Source organism: Moschus berezovskii, chromosome 1 (assembly GCF_049115385.1).
Source record: "Moschus berezovskii isolate FMDL1 chromosome 1, NW_MosBer_1.0, whole genome shotgun sequence".
Classification (NCBI taxonomy): domain Eukaryota; kingdom Metazoa; phylum Chordata; class Mammalia; order Artiodactyla; family Moschidae; genus Moschus; species Moschus berezovskii.
The window spans coordinates 103602560-103625632 of record NC_142460.1 but is presented as its reverse complement, the minus strand read 5'-3'; the positions used below and the strand labels follow the sequence as shown (position 1 = coordinate 103625632).

General features: G+C 41.7%; 1 protein-coding gene across 2 annotated transcripts in view; it reads right to left on the bottom strand.

The window, feature by feature from the left end:
• LIPH (lipase H) overlaps positions 1–23073 on the bottom strand; it is a 52141-nt gene that overhangs the window by 20848 nt on the left and 8220 nt on the right. For both annotated transcript variants that reach the window (XM_055408795.2, XM_055408797.2), the window contains exons 2-5: positions 14145–14512; positions 12928–13036; positions 4894–4995; positions 2287–2376 (exon numbers count right to left, since the gene is read on the bottom strand). In XM_055408795.2, coding sequence (XP_055264770.1) covers positions 2287–2376; positions 4894–4995; positions 12928–13036; positions 14145–14512 — 669 coding nt within the window. The remainder of the gene's footprint in view (positions 1–2286; positions 2377–4893; positions 4996–12927; positions 13037–14144; positions 14513–23073) is intronic.

Below are 23073 nucleotides of genomic sequence, written 5' to 3'. Positions count from 1 at the left end.
CCCAAAGATGAGTACTCAAATGAGAATTTTTAAACAACAGACAGTGAACCACATCAACAGAGGAGTTGTAATTATGAGCCAGTAGTTGAAGAGGCAGCGGTCGCTGGAGTCAGATCAATGTTTCTTCTTCCTCAAGAGTCCATGTACGTCCATAGAAGGAATTAGTGAAGGACAAAAAGAAATAAACTGGGCAAAAGAGAGAAGCATGCAGCCAAACTGGCTGCAGTAAAATCTGACAAATCAACATTTAACTATTGTCCCTGGAACCTCCACTTGTGGAAACAATGAAGTTAATAACACCATGGAGGATGTCCTTTAGAAGCAAAGCACATTATCTCTGGCTGTTCATGGCTGTTGCTACACTGAAGCATGCAGGACAGGATCTGAACGCACACCATTTATGGTTCAACTGAACACACACTATTCATAGTACAGTATGGTTGCCATGCTTACGCCATTTCATCTGGATCGTTTTCAAATGCTATATCATTTCCATGGGACCATATACAGCTATTATTTTTGTACCAAGATAATTTTTTTTCCTAGAATTATTCCCACGATTGTTTAGCTTTATCTAACAATTGTGCAATACAGATTCAGAGCACTTAGGGTTTTTTAAAAATTCTGTCCCCTCATCACACTTTAATGCTGTCCTCTAATTACCTATTTTGTGAGTCTTTTCTCATTGTAAAACTAACACATGCTCATTCAGAAAATATAATAGCAAATTATGACCTAAAAATCACCTAGAAATCCAATATCCAGAAATCACCACTCATAATTATTTAGAGCATTTAATGTTTAGCCTTTTTTTCTATACTTCAGTTCAGTTCAGTCGCTCAGTCGTGTCCGACTCTTTGCAACCCCATGAATCACAGCATGCCAGGCCTCCCTGTCCATCACCAACTCCTAGAGTTCACTCAAATTCGTGTCCATCGAGTCGGTGATGCCATCCAGCCATCTCATTCTCTGTCGTCCCCTTCTCCTCCCGCCCCCAATCCTTCCCAGCATCAGAGTCTTTTCCAGTGAGTCAACTCTTCGCATGAGGTGGCCAAAGTATTGGAGTTTCAGCTTTAGCATCAGTCCTTCCAATGAACACCCAGGATCGATCTCCTTCTATACTTACACATGTCCAAATATACACTTAAAAAACAAACTAAGATCATGCTGTTTAATTTTGTCTCTTTTTCACTTTTTTCATGTTGAAAATATTTTCTTTAAACTAACAACATATTTTTTTAAGAATTATGTCCCTTTGCTTAGGGTGTGCCATGCTATTTAATAATTTTCCTATGTTGGAGATTTAGATTATTTCTAAAAACTATTATAAATAATCCTGTGTTGAAACATCTTTGCACTCTGATTTTTTACTGCATTTTCCATTATTCCTCTAGGAGAGATTGTCAGATATGGAATGTCTAGATCAAAGACGTACCTTTTCAAGAGGGAGAGATAATTCATAATAATTTTTAATCATATAGTTATGCTTTTTTAAAGTAGTAATGTTTTATTTATAATTTATAGATGGACCACCTCTATCATCTCAGAAAATTTGTTTTCAATTAATGACAATTCCACAGGGCTTCCCTGGTGGTCCAGTGGTTAAGAATCCAACTTGCTATCCAAGGGCCACAGATCCAATTCCCGGTCCAGGAAGATTCCACATGCAACAGAACAACTAAGCCTTGCTCCACAACTACTGAGCCTGAGCTCTAGAGCCCATGAGCCACACCTATTGAACCTTCACACTGCAACTACTGAAGCCTGAGGACTCTGCAACAAGAGAAGCCGCTGCAATGAGAAGTCCCACGCACTGCAACTAGAGAAAGCCTAGTGCAACAGTGAAGACCTACCACAGCCAAAAAATGAATAAATAAATCTTAAAAAAAAAAAGACAATTTCACAGTGGGATTTCCCTGGTGGTCTGTCCAGTAGTTAAGAATCCACCTTGCAATGCAGGGGATGAGGGTTCGATCCCTCATGGGGAAACAAATATTCCCACATGCCATGGGGCAACTGGGCCTGTGTGCTACAACTATTGAGCCTGCATGCTCCAGAACTGGAGTGCCTCAGTAGAGAACCGAGCTTCACAACAAGAAAAGAAAGTCCAGTGCCACAAAGAAAGATCCCACAGGAAGCAAGGAAGATCTGAAACTAAGACCTGAAGCAGCCAAATAAATAAATAAATATTAAAAAAAAATAAATCCCACATAGAATGATAATCAGATTTTTAAAATACACCCTTTTAAAACCACTGTTTTGCACAATATAAAGATCTGTACTTACCTCCAAATATTGTTTTGGGGCAACCAGGTTGATCCAATCCTCCATTTGGGTAGAAGTCTATGTTTCCTAATGGTTTCTTGTAGCCCAGTGCTAAAAGAGAATATACTATGCTTTCATACTGCTTTGAACTTCTCTCATCTCATAGCTCATTTGCCTGTAACAGGATATAGGCAGGGATTGTCTTATTCTTGTCAATTGCTGCTATTGTTGTCATTCAGTTCAGTTCAGTCGCTCAGTCGTGTCCGACTCTTTGCAACCCCATGAATCACAGCACACCAGGCCTCCTTGTCCATCGCCAACTCCCGGAGTTCACTCAAACTCATGTCCATCGAGTCAGTGATGCCATCCAGCCATCTCATTCTCTGTCATCCCCTTCTCCTCCCGCCCCCAATCCCTCCCAGCATCAGTCTTTTCCAGTGAGTTAACCCTTCGAATGAGGTGGCCAAAGTATTGGAGTTTCAGCTTTAGCATCAGTCCTTCCAGTGAACACCCGGGATTGATCTCCTTTAGAATGAACTGGTTGGATCTCCCTGCAGTCCAAGGGACATTATACCTATTTAAATATTTTGTCCAAAGTTAGCCAGATAGTTAACCCACTCCAGTATTCTTGCCTGGAGAATCCCCAAGGACAGAGGAGCCTGGCGGGCTACAGTCCATGGGATCATAAAGAGTCAGACACAACTGAGCGACTAAGCATAGCACAGCAACCAGATAGCTAGAAAGCAGGGATTTCCAAGTAAGAGACTAGGCACCTGGTAACAGAATTTATGTCTGATATTTCTGAAAATGAGAATTTTGGCCCTCATTCACTGCATTGCTGATAAAATGATAAGTTTTATGTTTATATTTGGCTGGAACATTCTTATTGCTGGGTGCTTCCTGAGCCTCTAATTGCATTTATGTAAGTGTTCAATGAATAAGAAACAGGAAACCTTCACTGAGTAGGAGAAACCCTTAAAATTGGGGGATCTAGGATGGTTTAAAGGTTGGAAACTCTTCTAGAAAATGGAGACCTAGAAAACTATAGATAGATTTAATGATTGCTTATTCTGTTTAACCTTGTAACTCCAAAGTAATCAAAAACTCCTTGATTAAAAGATTATGTATATGAATGTATGTGTATATATATGTATACACACATATATAGTATATCATTGCAATAATAATATGCGTGCATGCTCAGTCATGTCTAACTCTTTGCAACCCTGTGGACTAGAGCCCACCTGGCTCCTCTGTTCATGGGGATTCTCCAGGCAAGAATACTGGAGTGGGTTGCCATGCCCTCCTCCAGGAGACTTTCCCAACCCAGGGATCCAACCCTCATCTCTTCCATCTCCTGCATTACCAGGCGAGTTCCTTACCACTAGCGCCACCTGGGAAGCCCACTATTACGTATTGAGATACTACATGTGTCTGTGGCTGTGATACTAGGGGTTTTATACAGTTTTCTTCTAATATTCACAATGTCTGAAGAGTACCCACTGGTAAATTCAGATGAAGTAAGTTACAGATGAAGATTCTGGGGCTCAGAGGGCTTACAGAACAAACATGACGCCACCAGAAAGAAGAAAACCTGGGGTTTGAGTCCACCTCAGCCGGACTGCAAAACTTCTACTTTTTTCCTCATTTACTTTCTTTCCAAGAACAAAAAGTAAATTACTCTGTGCCCTCCAGAATTAAAATGGCATTGAGGTACTGCATCCAAATTAGATAATACTTCACACACTGCATAGTAAAACAAGCTATTCCACAGAGACATTTATTCTAAGGCACACAATACCACCCCAGAGTGCCCATGATAGCCAGTCAAGGGTTTGTCAGGTGGTTGTGTCACAAAGGGGATGTACTACTGAATGACCACCCTGTCATTCTGTCCCCTCTGCCCTCCCTAAGTGCCTACTCCATCTCTCCTCCCAGACATCTGGATATAAAGACCCATCTTAAACATCAGCCCAACCCCCACGTACCCAGTATCGGAAAAGAAATCAACACCTTGAAAGACAGAAATAGCCAGGAAGATACACAGAGAGCTGGAGAGGTATAGGCAGTTCAGAAATGCTCTGTGTGGGGACTTCCCTGGTGGTTCAGTGCACTCCCAGTGCAGGGGACCCAGGGTCATTCCCTGGTCAGAGAACTAGATCCCACATGCCACAACCGAGACCCGGAGCAGCCTATATATATATACTTTTTTTTTTTAGGAAATGTTCTGTGTGGAGAGACACAATGCTTAACTTAATCTTTCAACTTAAGGAAATAATGAGAAAGAACAAACAAAAACACAGAAAATCATGCATCCAAACCGAGTTGCACTTATGGAAACATTTGTCCATGGTGTGCAAACCAGCCTCTCCTTGATGGGTCAAGATGATCACTTTACAAATAAGAGATGGATGAGAAGGGCACCCCCATTCCTTCAGGAGGTCCTAGATGCCTGCATAAAACCACTTCACTTTAATCTTCCTGTGGATTTGGAAGCCTGCCCTGTAGGTAAAGAAGGAATCTGGAGGAACCTGATCCACCTCTGCATGAGCATCCCCACAGGGAAAGACTCTTTGGGAGTTAGGGGGGGTGGGGATGGTCACTGACCCACAAGGACAGGAATGTTACCATCTGTGTCAGAATGGATGACGTCAACGAATTGTGCGTCTCTGGGATCTAATCTGTCCTCTGGAGGTCTCCCGTTGAATAAAGGGCCCGCAGGGTCCAGACCTGAAAGGAAAACAGAGTTGGCTTAGCAGCCCCACGCCATGAGTCACATGCATCGGGCTTTTGATACCTCCCGGTGAGGATGGTTCACAGGCTGCCGGGCACCCTCGGTGGTCAGGCACTCACATTCCCATCCTGCTGTGTCAGGCTCCTTTCCACAGCCCATAGCCTTTTCCCACAGTGGAGGTGGTTACCCTCTCAGCACCCCCTTGAGAATGCAGCCAGACTCCCTCCAGAGGTGTACCTTTTTCTTTTTGCCGCACCACGTGGCCTGTGGAATCTTAGTTCCCCAAACAGGGATTAAACCCAAATCCTTGACAGTGAGAGCTTGGAGTCTTAACCACTGGCCTGACAAGGAATTCCCTGGAAGTGTACCTGTGTGGGCCCCCACAGTAGGGAGTGCACAGACAAATTGGGACCAGTGACGAGGATAAACTGGTTCCTCAGGAAAAAAAGCATCCAAGGGTGCATATAAAAAGTAAACACAGCACTTATGTTTATCCCATTTTAAATAACCTAGAACTTCACTTCTCTTCCTTGTTATTAAAAAAACTCCTTTATTGTTTCCATTTTTATTCACATTTACCAGCTTACATCAGAAGCCTGGGAGGGAGGCAAGGTAGCTATTGTCATTCCTATTTTACATGTGAATGAACTGAGGTTCAAGTGTCTTAACCGGAGCCACAGTCTCACAATGCAGCAAGCTCTCTCTGCTGAGCTTTTTATTTCCTTTAATTGGGTTTGGCAAACTGAGTGGGAAAGTGTGAGAATCATTGGTCAGGCCAGGTATTAGACCAGGTAAGGAGGAGGGAAATAAATTTGTGTGTGTCAGTTCCTGTACAATTAACCAATCCCATAAATGCCTGAACTGATTTCTTGCTCTGGGAAATGTCAGTGGGATGTTCCTCACCATCATTATGAAACAGCTGCCAAAACAAGAGAGCAGCTCTTATGATGATGTAACCACACACTAAAAACACCAGAAGATCCCAAGTCCAGTTCATTTCAATCCCTCAGTCGTGTCCGACTCTTTGCGACCCCATGAACCGCAGCACGCCAGGCCTCTCTGTCCATCACCAACTCCCGGAGTTCATGTAAACTCATGTCCATCGAGTCGGTGATGCCATCCAACCATCTCATCCTCTGTCGTCCCCTTCTCCTCCTGCCCTCAATCTTTCCCAGCATCAGAGTCTTTTCCAGTGAGTCAACTCTTCGCATCAAGTGGCCAAAGTACTGGAGTTTCAGCTTCAACATCACTCCCTCCAATGAACACCCATGACTGATCTCCTTTAGGATGGACTGGTTGGATCTCTTTGCAGTCCAAGGGGCTCTCAAGAGTCTTCTCCAACACCACAGTTCAAAAGCATCAGTTCTTCTGCACTCAGCTTTCTTTATAGTCCAACTCTCACATCCATACATGACTACTGGAAAAACCAGAGCCTTGACTAGACAGACCTTTGTTGGCAAAGTAATGTCTCTGCTTCTTAATATGCTGTCTAGGTTGGTCATAACTTTCCTTCCAAGGAGTGAGCGTCTTTTAATTTCATGGCTGCAATCACCATCCGCAGTGATTTTGGAGCCCACACAGGCACACCTCCAGAAAAATAAAGTCAGCCACTGTTTCCACTGTTTCCCCATCTATTTGCCATGAAGTGATGGGACTGGATGCCATGATCTTAGTTTTCTGAATGTTGAGCTTTAAGCCAACTTTTTCACTCTCCTCTTTCACTTTCATCAAGAGGCTCTTTAGTTCTTCACTTTCTGCCATAAGAGTGGTATCATCTGCATATCTGAGGTTATTGATATTTCTCCCAGCAATTTTGATTCCAGCTTGTGCTTCCTCCAGCCCAGCATTTCTCATGATGTACTCTGCATGTAAGTTAAATAAGCAGGGTGACAATATACAACCTTGATGTACTCCTTTTCCTATTTGGAAACCTGTCTGTTGTTCCATGTCCAGTTCTAACTGTTGCTTCCTGACCTGTATACAGGTTTCTCAAGAGGCAGGTTAGGTGGTCTGGGATTCCCATCTCTTTCAGAATTTTCCACAGTTTATTGTGATCCACACAGTCAAAGGCTTTGGCATAGTCAATAAAGCAGAAATAGATGTTTTTCTGGAACTCTCTTGCTTTATCAATGATCCAGCGGATGTTGGCAATTTGACCTCTGGTGCCTCTGCCTTTTCTAAAACCTGCTTGAACATCTGGGAGTTCACTGTTCACATATTGCTGAAGCCTGGCTTGGAGAATTTTGAGCATGACTTTACTAGTGTGTGAGATGAGTGCAATTGTGCGGTCGTTTGAGCATTCTCTTGCATTACCTTTCTTTGGGATTGGAATGAAGACTGACCTTTTCCAGTCCTGTGGTCACTGCTGAGTTTTCCAAATTTGCTGACATATTGAGTGCAGCACTTTCACAGCATCATCTTTTAGAATTTTAAATAGCTCAACTGGAATTTCATCACCTCCACTAGCTTTGTTCATAGTGATGCTTCCTAAGGCCCACTTGACTTCACATTCCAGGATGTCTGGCTCTAGGTAAGTGTGAGTGATCACACCTTTGTGATTATCTGGGTCGTGAAGATCTTTTTTATACAGTTCTTCTGTGTATTCTTGACACCTCTTCTTAGTATCTTCTGCTTCTCTTAGGTCCATGCCATTTCTGTCCTTTATCGAGCCCATCTTTGCATGAAATGTTCCCTTGATATCTCTAATTTTCTTGAAGAGATCTCTAGTCTTTCCCATTCTATTGTTTTCCTCTCTTTCTTTGCACTGATCACTGAGGAAGGATTTCTTATCTCTCCTTGCTGTTCTTTGGAACTCTGCATTCAAATGGGTATATCTTTCCTTTTCTCCTTTGCTTTTTGCTTCTCTTCTTTTCACAGCTATTTGTAAGGCCTCCTCAGACAGCCATTTTGCTGTTTTGCATTTCTTTTTCTTGGGGATGGTCTTGCTCCCTGTTCAATGTCACAAACCTCCATCCATAGTTCATCAGGCGCTCCATCTATCAGATCTAGTCCCTTAAATCTATTTCTCACTTCCACTGTATAGTCATAAGGGATTTGATTTAGGTCATACCTGAATGGTCTACTGGTTTTCCCTACTTTCTTCAATTTAAGTCTGAATTTGGCAATAAGGAATTCATGATCTGAGCCACAGTCTGCTCCCAGTCTTGTTTTTGCTGACTGTATAGAACTTCTCCATCTTTGGCTGCAAAGAATATAATCAATCTGATTTCATTGTTGGCCATCTGGTGATGTTCATGTGTAGAGTCTTCTCCTGTGTTGTTGAAAGAGGGTGTTTGCTATGACCAGTGAGTTCTGTTGGCAGAACTCTGTTAGCCTTTGCCCTGCTTCATTCTGTACTCCAAGGTCAAATTTGCCTGTTACTCCAGGTGTTTCTTGACCTCCTACTTTTGCCTTGCAGTCCCCTATAAGGCCCTACTAACTAGAAACTAACAGGAGTGGAAAAGGTTTCAAGGGATGTCCCCAAGTTTTTATCTATGAAGGTCATTTTAAATGACATCTCCTATCCCCAGTGCTATAATACTCAAGAGACAGCGTCCTCGCCTCAGCAGTCCTGGTTCTAGCCCCAGTCTCTCCATTTCTCCTCAGCTAACACCCTAGATTCCTTGAGGCATATTATTATCTGCCTCCTTTTCTTATCTCCCTGTCTTTTTCTCCCCCAATTTTTCTTCCTCTTCTGTCTGCTCCCAACTGAAACTGATGTGGGAGGGGGTGGATCAATAACCAGGTACCCAAGCCCATAGGATATCAGCACAGCATTTTAAGGTGAGTACAGAGAAAAAGAGGGCGACCCAGGCAGTCAGGCAAGAAAAGAGAAATTTATTAGAAGGAAAAGAGAGGGTGACTGGCTCTTAAGGAGGACCAGCGTCCTCCCTTTCTGACAGTCCTTCTTATACCCCACCAATGAAAAATTCTCTGAGGGGATGGTCACATAGCCGGAGGTCTAGAATCTGAGAAGATTCCACAGCTTTGAGAAGATAGGTGCCAGTGAGATAACAGGATGCCATCTGGGCAATTTGGTCAGTCTCAAGGATCACTGTGATTTATTCTTTGTTTGCTTTGTCGATATAATGAGCCATCTTATCAGTGAGACCCCATGTGGACCCTATCAAGCATGAGAAACTCAGAACCTCAGAAACACCTTGCTGGGAAAGCCTCCCCCTCCTCACATAAAACAGCAGCACTAACTATCTGAGACAATGAACAGTAAGAGCCTCAGTTTATAGCAGCCTCCAGATCCATGGCTGAAAGACTGGCTTACCGTATAAAGTCCAAACCATGGCAATTTCAAAAGTGATAAAGCTGCTATTAATAATTATGCCAGGACTGAAGACACAAATGAGGACTGTCACAGTAAACATATGCTCTCCTTAGAGAAAAGTCATAGCAGATGATCAGCTTACACTGTCAGCCAGAAATCACAAACCATCCTTAAAAAGATGATATTTTGTGTGAGCAGAGATCACTGGAGTCAGATAGAGGTGACATGAGCCCCAAACCTAGCATTAACCAGCTGTGTGATTTTAGGCAGGTTACTTCACTTCTCTGAACATCAGTTTCCTTATCTGCAAAACAGAGGTAGAATTCATTGCTGCTTCAGAAGGCTTAGCAAGGCACTCCTAGATCTGAATCCAGAATACTGAGATTATTGTAGAACAGAAACAAAACCAACAAAATGGAGCTCTTTCTTGTTGCTCTGTGATTGCCAGCAAAGTGTCTAACTAGTGATTCCTGGTTTTGATTACAAGATTAACCAGTTTGAGAATCTGATGAAAGCCCTGGACCTTGGACCTCTTCCCAGGACAAACGTCCAATGTTTTACAGGTGGATTTAGGGGCCTCCCTTACTCCCATCCCAAAGGTCACCATGAATTAACTCTCCAAGGCAGTGCTATCTAATAGAAATATAATGTGAGCCACATATATAGTTTAAAATTTTCTAGCAACCACTTTTAAAAAGTAAAAAACAATGAAAACTGATTTTAATAATGCATTTTATTTAACCCAGTTTATTTAACCCAATATAGCAGTAAAATTTCATTTCAACATGTAATGAATATAAAAAATCCAAATTTTTAATATATGTAATGTATGTTTTTAATATATATTTTTCATAAATTTCAAATTTCATGAAACTTTAATATATTTTTCATACCTTTTTCATATTTAATATATTCTGTCTTACATTTTTAATGAGACATTTCATATATTTTAATATATTTTTCAAAATATTTTAATATATTTTTCTTCAAAATCCAGTGTGTGCGTTGTACTTATAGTACATCTCAGTTTGCATTAGCTACATTTCAGGAACTCAATGATACATGCAGCTCATGGCTACTATATTGGACAACACAGATCTGTGGTCATTTTTTAATGTATGGTATTCAAACCACCTGAATCTTCTGGTGAAAAGCACAGACTCCTGGGACTTCCTGGTGGTCCAGTGGCTAAGACTTCACACTCCCAGTGCAGGGGGCCCTGGTTCTATCCTTGGTCAGGGAACTAAATCCCACATGCCACAACAAAAACCCAGTGCAGCCAAATAAATACATTAATAAAGTATTTTTTTAAAAGATAAGAAAGCTAGGCTTAAGTTACTTTTTAAAAAATAAATAAAAGTACAGACTTTTGGATCCCAAGACCAGAGATCCTGATTCAGCACGTCGGCACTGTATCCAACACTCCAAGGTGATTTTTATAAGAATCAAATTTAATGTATTATCAAGTGATGTAGGTACTTGAAATGTTTTTAAATCCATTCATCTTCGTTTGAAGAAATTAATGAAAAGTAATACCAGAAGATGTGCCTGGAGAGGAAAAGGGAAAGCAAGAACAGAAGACAAAAGGGGAAATGAAAGAGACGAAGCAGACATTCTGGCCTAGATAGTTAGCAAGCAGAACCGCCCAGTTCTTAGGAGTTGGGAATGAATTATGTCTTTCCCGCCCCTCAATCCAGTGATCCCACTCAAGAAGGGCAGTCGGAGGTGAGTGGGGAAGGGAAACACTTTACCCCTGAGACAAGCACTCGGGAACAGGTGAATTTGATGTTGGAGCTCAGCGAGGATAAGGAACTGGGAGAATATGGGGCAGTCAGAGGAGACAGAAAATTGAGCTGCAGACTGTGGGCTGAGTCCAGGTCACCAAGCAGGGCCACGCGGGCCCAGAGAAGGGAGGCTGGCTTGGGAAATTTCCATGGTCAGAGGCCAGATGACATTGTATTCCCATCCAAAGTAGTTGTGGGAACAGGCTTGCTGGGTGGCTGAGGAGCAAAATTAGGGGGTAGGTAGAATAAAACAACGATGAGCTAGAGCCCCCAGCACTAGCACTGGACAGCCCATTTAGCTTATCTCTTCCCAAACTTTGTGGTCAGTGATGTCAGGTCAGTAGCTTAAAATCAGCCACAGTGGGAGTATTTACATCATGGAATCAGTGAATGCTATAAATTTATTTGTGTGTGTGTGTGTGTGTTTGTGTGGAGAGCTGATCAGCTTCTAAACACACCACTGGGAAAAGTCCCAGCTCCCAGAGGGGAAGCTTCCAACAGATAAAGAAAACAAGCAAATTTGAGCTATTTGTCCTTGGTACCCATAAGGGAAAATGAATTTTTAAAAAGTAAACACGTGTTGCCTTCTAAAACATTATAGTAATGATTTTAAAAATTGAAGAAGAGGGACTTCCCTGATGGTCCAGTGACTAAGATTCCATGCTTCCAGTGCAGGGATCCCAGGTTCCATTTCACATTGCCACAGCTAAGAGTTTGCATGTTGCAGCTAAAGATCCTGAATGCTGCAACAAAAATCCAAGATTCCCTGTGCCGCAACTAAGACCCAGCACAGCCAGATAAATAAATACTTTTTTAAAAAACTGAAAAAACGTTTTGCTTCCCTAGGAAAGCAGGTGAATAAGATGAGGGCAACCTTGGCATTTGGGGTGAAAATGAGAAAAAAAATAGCCCAGGAAAAAATATGACCTCAAGTACCAAGGTTAGAAGACACCCAGCCAATGAGGAGTACAAGTGCATATGAGAGAGACAGACAGACAGACAGAAGGGGTGGGGGTGGGGAGCCAGAAGACTAGCCCAGCTAGTCACATGTCAGGTTACATGAATGTTACATGTCACATGTCACATTCAGTCCTGAGGCTCTAAAGGGTTGCCTCTCAATTGTAGCTGGTTTGAATCATTTACCTCTCCCCTCCCTCCTTCCATTCACTTCTGCCTTCCAGATTGCCTAGATTTGGAATGGCTATCTCAGGGTAAGGATCAATTCTGGAAAAGATATGGATGGCCGGAAGCCTTGCCTCTCTGAAAGAGAAAGCCTCCCTCAGCCCTTCATCTGTCACTGTGGAAAGTTACTGAGCGCTAGGCAAATGAACCCAGCAAGGGATCTTTCTTTGGAGTTTCACCTGCTGTGTTCTGAGGGGTTTTATTCAGTCTTGGTCTGAAAGCTGATAGTCACAGAATAAGCTCCAGACAACATAATTCCCATCTCATTTTCCTACCCTAAGGCTCCAGCTATGCCTGGGGCTATATTAGATATGTAGTTCTAACAATCTTGGATTAAATGAAAGGAAGGCCATCTGCTTGGGGCAAAATCCCCATCATGGGATAGAGCTATTTCTGTAGCCATAGAGAAATAAAGTCACCACCAAACTTTTCTACAGCATACACAATTTATAAAGTGTTTGCACATATTTTATTAAATAATAAATTTAATACTGCTGAAGTCAGTTACTACTATGGTCTTTCCTTTGCACAGGAGGACATTTGCTCAGAGTGGTTAAGTAATAAGAAGAGCTGACTTGGAACCAAAGGACTTGGATTGCCTGTATCATGCTCCCCCAGGAAACACAGTCCACAGGTTGGTTATCCTGAGCCCATTCACAGGAAGCCTTACCTGTAATTCTTACCTGTAATTCTCCCCAGCTGGCCATCATACATCTTTCCAACAAACCCAGCTATGTGGGCTCCTAGACTTACTCCAATCATGTAAATGTCATCCAATAAAGCTCCTTCTGCCTGGAATTTCAAGAGGTCCATTGTTAAAAATTGTGAGGGGTCAAGGAGTTGACAATACCTGGAGAAATTTCCTAACTGTTGACTTTGGAGAAACATTTATAAGCACCTTATGTCCATTATCTTATTAAAATGTCACAACACACCCACAAACTAGATGCTATTCTTTTGATTATACAGATGAGGAAACTAACTGACCCGGCTGAAGTCATCTTCCCAAGGTCAGACAGCTGCTGGGAGGGAGCAGGGCAGAATTCAAACTGATCTGCCCAAATACAAACCTGTGCCTTAATTTTTATGCCATGCTGTCTCCATTCGTGCTTCTGCTAGGAACCAAGCTGAGACATCTTAAAGTGTTCCCCATTGAGGAGAAGGGCAACCAAATATTTTAATGAACTCCTTTATCTTCATGCTGGCTTGGTTAATGAATTACCATGGAGAGAGAAGGAAGGAAAGAAAGGGGCAGGGCATACTGTCCATAGTCCTGGGATAGCTGGTCATGAGTCATTTTAATATTCCCTTTCCCAAGGGCTGTGGCTTAGCTGAGGAGCTCGTGTAAAATTTATGTCACCCCTGGCCACAGTGGCCACCAGGTGTGGCTCTCTGAAATAGTCCCAATGTCAAATCACTTTTTATCAGATTGGGTATATCAGTTTCGGTTTTGGATAATCTCTGATCTCTAAACTTTTGGCATGTCTAAGAAAAGGAAGAGCTATGGAAGTTGAGGAAACTCTGAGCATTGAAACCGGGAAACCTCTCCTACCCATTAGGTAACTTTATATGAGTTAGAAAAAGATGTCCCTTCCCCAGGACACTTTGCTGCCAATCACTAGAAAATTACTATAATAGATATATAAATCTACAATGTCTACAGAGATGATGGTGCTCTCTTAGATGGATTCCCTATGCAGTGCACAACCTACACAACCATACCTGTGGGCCTTAACCTCAGCCCTTCCCTTCACCCTCCTGGGGGCTTATTCAAATAACATTTGCAAAACACTGCAAAAATAGTCCTCCTGATCACTGTAGATATCTCTTGGCTTTAAATATCCAGATAATGAGCCAATTTCAATTTGGCTGTGACCCATCTAAGGGAATTCCTCCTTACCAACATTAGGTCGATAAATTCCTTCAAGACAGTTGCCACTTTTCTGGTCTTACTAGAAGCATGGTTGTACATTACAGTTGTAGCTCCTCGATTCCAATCAACAATAACCACATTCATGTCTTCTACAGAGAGTAAACCCTCTACTAAGTCCTCTATCCATACTGGAGGAGAGCCTGTCGGCCTGAATCCATGGACCACAAAGGTGGTTTTCTTAGTCACGTTCAAGTTCCCCAAAACTGTGGAGTTGATGGCTTCTGCGCAGGTTGGGTTTCTCCTTGTGTAGAGCATCAACTTCACATTTAGTCCCGTTCCAACCACTGCACTGTGAAAACTCAGTTTGGTAAATGAAGGACATGTTTCATCTGTGGCTGAAAATAAAAATTAGATGGTATCATGACAGTTCTTTCCTTAGACCAACATCAAATAAGAGTTCTGTTCTACACTCACTGGAGTTCTTTCCATGTGTCTTACAGTACCTAGCAAGAGGCTGGATCTAGTTGAATGAAGTTTAAACATCATATCTGATTTAGAGTTCATAAGTAGTGTCTTCTTTTTCACTCAGAAAATCATTTTTTGGAATCCTACTTGGACTGCAAGGAGATCCAACCAGTCCATTCTAAAGGAGATCAATCCTGGGTGTTCATTGGAAGGACTGATGCTAAAACTGAAACTCCAATACTTTGGCCACCTCATGCGACGAGTTGACTCACTGGAAAAGACTCTGATGCTGGGAGGGATTGGGGGCGGGAGGAGACGGGGACGACAGAGAATGAGATGGATGGATGGCATCACCAACTTGATGGACATGAGTTTGAGTGAACTCTGGGAGTTGGTGATGGACAGAGAGGCCTGGCGTGCTGTGATTCATGGGGTCGCAAAGAGTTGGACACGACTGAGCGACTGAACTGAACCCTCTTTTAAGGTATAACCCAAAAGTTACCTTAGTGAAGCCTTCTCCAACTCTCCCAGCCTTAATTACTGTCTGTCCTTCAACCCAGAACTCCCCAGCTCCTCTCTGTGCCACAGTGACAGCACAATGAAGACATTTTCAGGGATGTACTATGGATATTTCTTCATATGGATGTCTATCCCATAGGACCACAGTCTCCTTGAAAGGGTGGCTTATGATTAATCCCATATGCCCATCACTGTGCCCAGCACACAGTAGAGGAGTTAGTAACTGAATCTGCGGGGTCCAAGCATCTTTCCTTGTCCATAGTTCCCAACTGCAACAGTGGTGGAGAACATGGTGTGCCTGGCTCTGCACCTTTCAAACCCATCTGAAACTGTTAACCATGGTGGCCTTTCTTGGGCCTTTCCTTCTTTGCTCAAGCATCATCTTTAAGCGTTCACCCTGCTGACTGGACTCGAAGAATGGCCTTAAAAGAAAGGCTGGGGATGTAAAGAGAACAGCTTAGGATGAGCTTAGAGAGCTTCCCTGGTAGATAAGCGGTAAAGAATCTGCCTGCCAATGCCGGAGATACAGGTTTGATCCCTGGTCCAGGAAGATCCCACATGCAACTAAGCCTGGGCATCACAACTATTAAGCCCATGCTCTAGAGCCTGAAACCCATGCACCCTAGAACCTGTGCTTCACAACGAGAGAAGCCACTGGCATGAGAAGCCCAAGCATCACAACTGCAGAGTAGCCCCCTCTCACAGCAACTAAAGAAAAGCCCATGCAACAGTGAAGACCCAGCATAGCCATAAAGAAAGAAAGAAAGATTTTTTTTTAAAAAAGAAGAGCCTAGAGCATCTCATTATGGCAGAAATTGAGATAGTGTTTAAAAACATGTCACAGGGACACAGGAACCAACTTGAAGGGGCTTCCACTGACCAGATCTGGGATAATTTGAGGGCAAAATAATTAAGGATGGTAATGAGTGATAGGCCGCTTGCATGCCACCCATTACCCAGCACAACCACACACACACAAAATTAAGGAGGCTTTGAAATCTCTTACCCTAGAAAAGACATGGTTAAAAATTGAGCCCCAGGGACTTCCCTGGTGGTGAAGTGGATAAGAATCCACCTGGACACAGGTTTGATCCCTGGTCCAGGAAGATTTCACATGCCATGGACCAACTACTGAGCCCATGCTCCTAGAGCCTGTGCTCTGCAACAAGAAAAGCCACCACAGTGAAAAACCTGTGCATCCCAAAAAAGAGTAGTGCCCACTTACAGCAACTAAGGAAAGCTCTTGCAAAGCCACAAAGATCCAGTGAAGACATAAATAAATAAATGAATAATTTAAAAAAATTGAGCCCCCAAATCACACATTCCTTCTTTTACTTTATACTGTCTAGTAGATTGTACAGTGAGGCCTGCTCGCAATGTAAATACTATCTTTTTCTTTTTTTTCTCAGTTTTATTGAGACATAACTGACAAATAACATTGAGTAAGTTTAAGGTGTATTACATCATTTATATTATATATACTAAGGAATGATTACCACAATAAGGTTAGTTAACACACTCATCACCTCACCTAGTTACCGGGTGTATATGTGAGAAGAGAACATTTATAAATTTCAAATATACAACACAGTATTTTTAACTACCATGCTGTGCATTATACACCCAGGACTTATTCATCTATTTAAACATTTTCTCCATCAGTTGGTCCCTTTCATTTTTCCCTTCCTGTAGATTGCTTGTTCCAGGAGAACCTGGACTGAAACTTATCTGGTGCTTGTAGAGCAAGCCCAACAGTAAATAATTGACTGTCCAGTTAATCATTTTATTGAAAAGGAAACGTGGCGAGGTAGGGCTGAGCCTGTGGGACTTAGCCATCAGTAAAACTGGGTTTTGTTCCTGGTTGTGTGACTGACTCACCAGGTGGCCTGGGGAAGTTATGTCCTCTTTCGCTCTCTACCTACCTGCCCAAGAGAGTTATGTGGTGGAGATTAATTATGAATGAGGTCATACTGGGGAAGATAGAGTGCCCTTTCCAAAGAAGGAGATTGCTTAATTACTGTGTTTGTTCATTTTGAGCCAAATGAGCAATACTAGGTCAACATGTCATAAAACCACGTATCTGAGTACTTGCAAGGCTCAGAGATGCGTCCTGAAGTTTGGGGCCAGAGCTGTTTTTCAGCAGCCAACTGCCAACTTTAAGTCTACAGGATGGGTGATCATTTTGGCCTGCTGAGTCCTTTCTAGAAGCCCTTAAAGTTGACAGTTACTGAAAGGCAAGAAGGGCAGAACACGTAAATATTTATTTTTCACTTGATAGAACCGCTGTGGCTTGAAGTATTTTTAAATGTCTTAGTTATGTTGATAATGGCATTGCGCTCTGGAAAAGGCCATTGCTTTTGCCATGTGGATTTTGCCTGTCGCTCTTTTGTTTTTTTTCCATTTGTATTTTCTTTCTCATACTGGGAGGTTTATAGCCCGCTTTAATTTTTCTGGCATTGATCTCTATAACTTTATATGAAATCCTTTAGTTTCCGTTTTATGGGATGTCAGTGTGTGGATTGTAGGTCAGTGGGCTACATGCAGAAGTGCTCCAGACGTAGGTATATTTATTCAGATTTAATTATGCTTCACTGTGAACTCCTGGCAAGGAGTTTGGGGCATCTGGAAACTGTATTTCAGACTGTTGTGGAGCATATTTTAAAATTCTGCCATGCATCTGGCGGCTGACCTTTGTCAGAACAGTTGTCTTTCCTTATTATGCTCCAGTCCTGGCTTGAGTAACTCGAGACAGTGTCTAATGACTTTCTGACATGAATGATGAGGGCATTAGCATACTCAGTACTTCTCTCTGATCCAGTGTCTACCTCCTGATTTTATTAGTTATAAAATTACTTTTAGCTCTTCTGGTGATTACTCTGCCAGTTTAAAAATAAATATTTAAGCCTCTATATACTGGTATATGACTCAGAGAGAGTTTCTGTTCTATTTAGTGTATCTACTCTGGTTCCTCCTAATCTACCAAGAAAGATGAGAAAGTTACTGCTCATGTTATTGCCTCCTGTATTGTACATCCTCCTTAACCCTTTGTTAAGAACACAAACGCAAATGCACTCGCACAAACACAAACTTTGGGTTCCCTCTGTCAAAATACAGTCGGTCCTCTTTATTCATGAATTTCATATTTGTGAATTCACCTACTCAAAATGTATTTGTAATCCCCCGAATTAAACCTTTCTCACCCCTGCTCTCATCCAGGGGATGCCCACTCCACTCCAGAGGAAGGAGGGCCCCTCTTTCCCTTTCCCTTCCATGGCTTCTCTCCTCTATCCTCTTCCCTGGTGACAGGTAGACCCTTCCACTTGGGGAAAGGTCAGCAGGGGACCTCTGTTTCGCATTAGAAGGAGAAAATGATTTGGCTTCCACTTTTTCGAAATCCAGCTATGTCAACAATAAAGCTGACGCGTCAGTTTCTCGGTTGGTTGAAACCCAGAGGAAAGAGGAGTGTGATTGCCACCCACACCTTAGCAGCAGACTGGGAGCCCTTGAGGGCAGAAATTTCACTTTTAATAAATAAATTACATAATATTTAATGCATATAAAATAAGACTGCAGAATATTTGCAAGTGATAAAGCACAGTAGTAAACCCTCTACCTAAAGACCTAAAATAAAACCCAAATGTATTTGTAACCCCTGAAATCAATACTTAAGGGGCTTTTGCAATCATGCACAGACCCGTGCCGAGTGGCAAAAAAAAAATCTGAGTTGCTCCATGTGACACTCTCAGCAGTGTCAAACACGCCAATGCCTTCTTGTTTCAGCTCTTGCAACAAATGTCCTTTTCCTGGCCTATTATTGCCGTATTTTTTGCCTCTTGTGCTTTTTCTTTGTGATTTCTCTGTTCAAAATCCCCCAAACATAGTCCTCAACTTCTGGCTGGAGTTTCTAAACTCATAAAGGCTGTGATGTTACCTTACAGAGAAAACGTGTTACATAAGCTTTGTTCCGGTATGAGTTATAGTGCTGGCCACGAGTTCAATGTTATCAAGTTGATGATATATATTAAATATGGTGTCTTTAAACAGAAACACATATAAAATCAGATTATGTATTGATTGATCAGTCAACAAAAATGCTGTAACCAGAGTCTGCCTAGAACCTAACCCTTTATTTCCCGTCTAAGCAATGGTCCAATAACTGCTACTTCAGTGCCTGAGCACCTTTACAGAACAGGAACTGCCATGAATAATAAAGATGGAGTTTATATAAAATTTATCTCCTAGAGCTGTATTTCCCTGGTTATGTAGTTTTAGTTCTAGAAAGTATAAGATCATTGCTCACAGTGAGTCCTTTGCCTGGCCTTCTCCATTCACTCCTGAATGACTCGCTCTTGCTTTCAAGACAGGCTCCTGGATGGCCCTTCACCCATCCCCAGCCATGCTTAAGGGATAAGAAACTTGCATGGGGGACAGAATCAGCCTTAGGAATGGGGGACTGCCCTTGATCTAACCCTCAGAAGCTCTGGGGCTGGTAGAAACTATTGATTTTTTCAATAGGACAATTTTATCCTGTTCTGTTTGATTGTTCTGAGACATTCCTGGATGCAGTTTGATGAGTTACAATTAAAGTTGACTTTTTTTTTTAAGTCGGAAAAGTGTGGGGTGGCTAGTGGATAACATATTCACTATATTATTCTCATCTGTAAGTGAATTCCTTAGCCTAAATGATGCTCTGACTTTATATGCTTTCCCCCAGGATTTATAGATATTCTACTTCCTTCTTGTGTTGAAGTCCACTCCATTTTTTTCCCCTTAAATATTACTTGTTTTTTCATACCACAAACCTGAAACATTTTTTCCTTTTCTGAAATAACTTCCCCCACTAGCACAGAAGTTCCAAGATAACTAATCTATTTGTCCATTTATCCATTCAAATATTTCCTGGATAAATGGATATCAATCTGTTAACACATTAGTCAGCCATTCAGAATGATTCATATAAATACTATATAGTGTATGCCATAATGTTTATAAAGTAAATGAAGCATGAAATGCATTGTGATTGAAATTATTAGAAATATATCTGCAGGAGACACAGCCTGGAAAATCATATGCAAACAACAATAGGTCGTGCACTCAACCCTAAAGTTCTTTGCTTAAAATTACCTCAAGTTATTAATCCTTTTCCTCTCAGAATTAACACCATTTTTAAAAGAATATATTACATTTATCTTATTTTGGACTATGTTACAAATTAGTTTAAGCTTCTCTAGGGCAGGCACTGTGTTGTTTTTAGTCTAATAGTGTGTACCCAGCACCAAGCTCGAGAACTTGTCTTGTTGGGCCTGAAATTGTCAGGCAATTTGGAGATCATGTAAGGAGTAAATATATGTGAATAGCAAATTTGTTACATTGCTTCACCCTCATGTAGTTCTTTACATTTTACTTTGGGCTTCCCTAGTGGCTCAGATTGTAAAGAATCTGCCTGTAATATTAGAGACCTGGGTTCGATCCCTGGGTTAGGAAGATGTCCTGGAGAAGGGAAGGGCTACTCACTACAACTGAGCAACTCTCTCTCTCTCTCTCTCTCTCTCTCACACACACACACACACACACACACACACGCCTTCAGAAAGCAAACCTCCTTATTTCGTTGTTTTGTTACAAAGTCAAGTTTGCTCAGAGGTAGTATTAACAGCTCAGCAGAACATGTTAAACTGGTTTCTAAAGCTTAACCTCTTCTATTAGAGTTTATTTGAAAGGGGAGAAACTTTGCCTTTACTTTTCAGACTACTTTGAAATTCAATCCCTTTGAAATGCCATTTCCTGTTGACAATCGGAAAATTACAATTGGATGGGTGACATCTCCCATCCAGTGATGAATTCAGACCCTTATGTAGGGCAGGCCTGATTATTATTTACTGTCTTCCTTCTGTTAAAATAAAAGAAACATATTCAAATAGGATGTCAGGGAAAGCTAGCTATAACATCTTCAGAGATAACTTATATGTGCTGAGATACTTTATTATAATCTAATACATGACTGCCCATGGGCCAAATCCAGCCATGATCATTAGCATATTGTCTTTAGTTGTTTTCTTGGTATAAGGCAAAATTGAGTGGTTTAACAGTGACCACTGTCCCACAGAGCTGAGAATATTTACTATCTGGCTCTCTACAGAAGTTTGCCAGCTCTGGTCTAATATCTTAACCAGATTTTCCAGGCGAGAATACTGGAGTGGTTGCCATTTCCTACTAAAGGGGATCTTCCTGACCCAGGAATCAAACCCATGTCTCTTGCATCACCTGCACTGGCAGGCAAATTCTTGACCACTGCATCACCTGGAAAGCCCTTGCCAACTCTGGCCTAATGTCTTACACAAAAACACAACACAATTTTGGAAAGAGCCTGGGTTTTGGAGACAGACCTAGGTTTGAAGTTCAATGCCATTGCCTACAAGTTATGTGATTTCTCTTAATTAATTAGCTAACCTCTCCAGGCCTCAGTTTTGCATGTATAAAATGATTGTAATAATATACTGCAAGGAGATCCAACCAGTCCATTCTAAAGGAGATCAATCCTGGGTGTTCATTGGAAGGACTGATGCTAAAGCTGAAACTCCAATACTTTGGCCACCTCATGCGACGAGTTGACTCACTGGAAAAGACTCTGATGCTGGGAAAGGTTGGGGGCGGGAGGAGAAGGGGACGACCGAGAATGAGATGGCTGGATGGCATCACCGACTCTGTGGACATGAGTTTGAGTGAACTCCGGGAGTTGGTGATGGACAGGGCCTGGCATGCTGTGATTCATGGGGTCGCAGAGAGTCGGACACGACTGAGAGACTGAATTGAACTGAACTGAATAATGCCAATCTGTCAGGCAGTGCTTTGCAGAGTCATAGTGAGCCCAAGGCAAAAGAAAAAACACACCATGTAAATGTATGCATTTACATGTGCGTGCTAAGTTACTTCAGTCCTGTCTGACTCTTTGTGACCCCATGGACTGTAGCCCACCAGTCTCCTCTGTCCATGGGGATTCTCCAGGCAAGAATACTAGAGTGGGTTGCCAAGCTCTTCTCCAGGGGATCTTCCCAACCCATGGATCCAACCTGCATCTCATGTCTTCTGCATTGGCAGGCGGGTTATCTACCACTAGCACACCTGGGCAATCCATACATATTTATATAAGTGTACATATATTTATTGAACTGAACTGAACTGAACATATATTTATCAAAATATCCTCCCGTATTTTGAACCAAGTGAAAAATAGCCCTTCATTATTTAATCTGTTCATACACTGTGGTCACCTCTTATAATATAAACCAGCTAGCAGGGAAGGAAGTTGTCATGGACCCAGAAATGCAGGACAATTAGAAATGATTTTTTCTGTTGTACAATAATACCAACAAGTAAAATGATCAGTAATATATCTTACTAAAATGTTTGACATTCTGTTCATCATAGATTTGTGTTGATTTTGCTCTTTTTAAAATATTGCATTAAAATATCATCTATGCATGATAATATGCATTACTAATGATATGCATATTATCATTTGCATTAAATATTAAATGAGAGTAAAATATTTAGATATTAAAGTATCACTTGTGTTGCATTAAAATATTACAAAAATAAAATAAAAAGTCATAAGTTGACTTATCTTGATTACTATTTTGGTGTCCCTTCCAAACGTTGCACTTGGTGAGTGCCTTACTTGCCACACTCTAATCCCAGCCTGGCTATCAGGTCTGATGTGAGAGTGAGAGATAATGCCTGTGAAGTATCTAAAGTGTTACATGATACATTGTAGATGCCAAAAAACTAATAACTATTTTATTTATTTTTCTGTTTGTTTATTTGGCTGTGCCGGGTCTTAGTTGTGGCATGCAGGATCTAGTTCCCTGACCAGGGATTGAACCCGGGTCCCCTACATTGGGAGTGTGGAGTCTTAATCATTGGACCACCTGATGTTATTGCTATTCTCCAGCCACTAAATCTTGTCTGACTC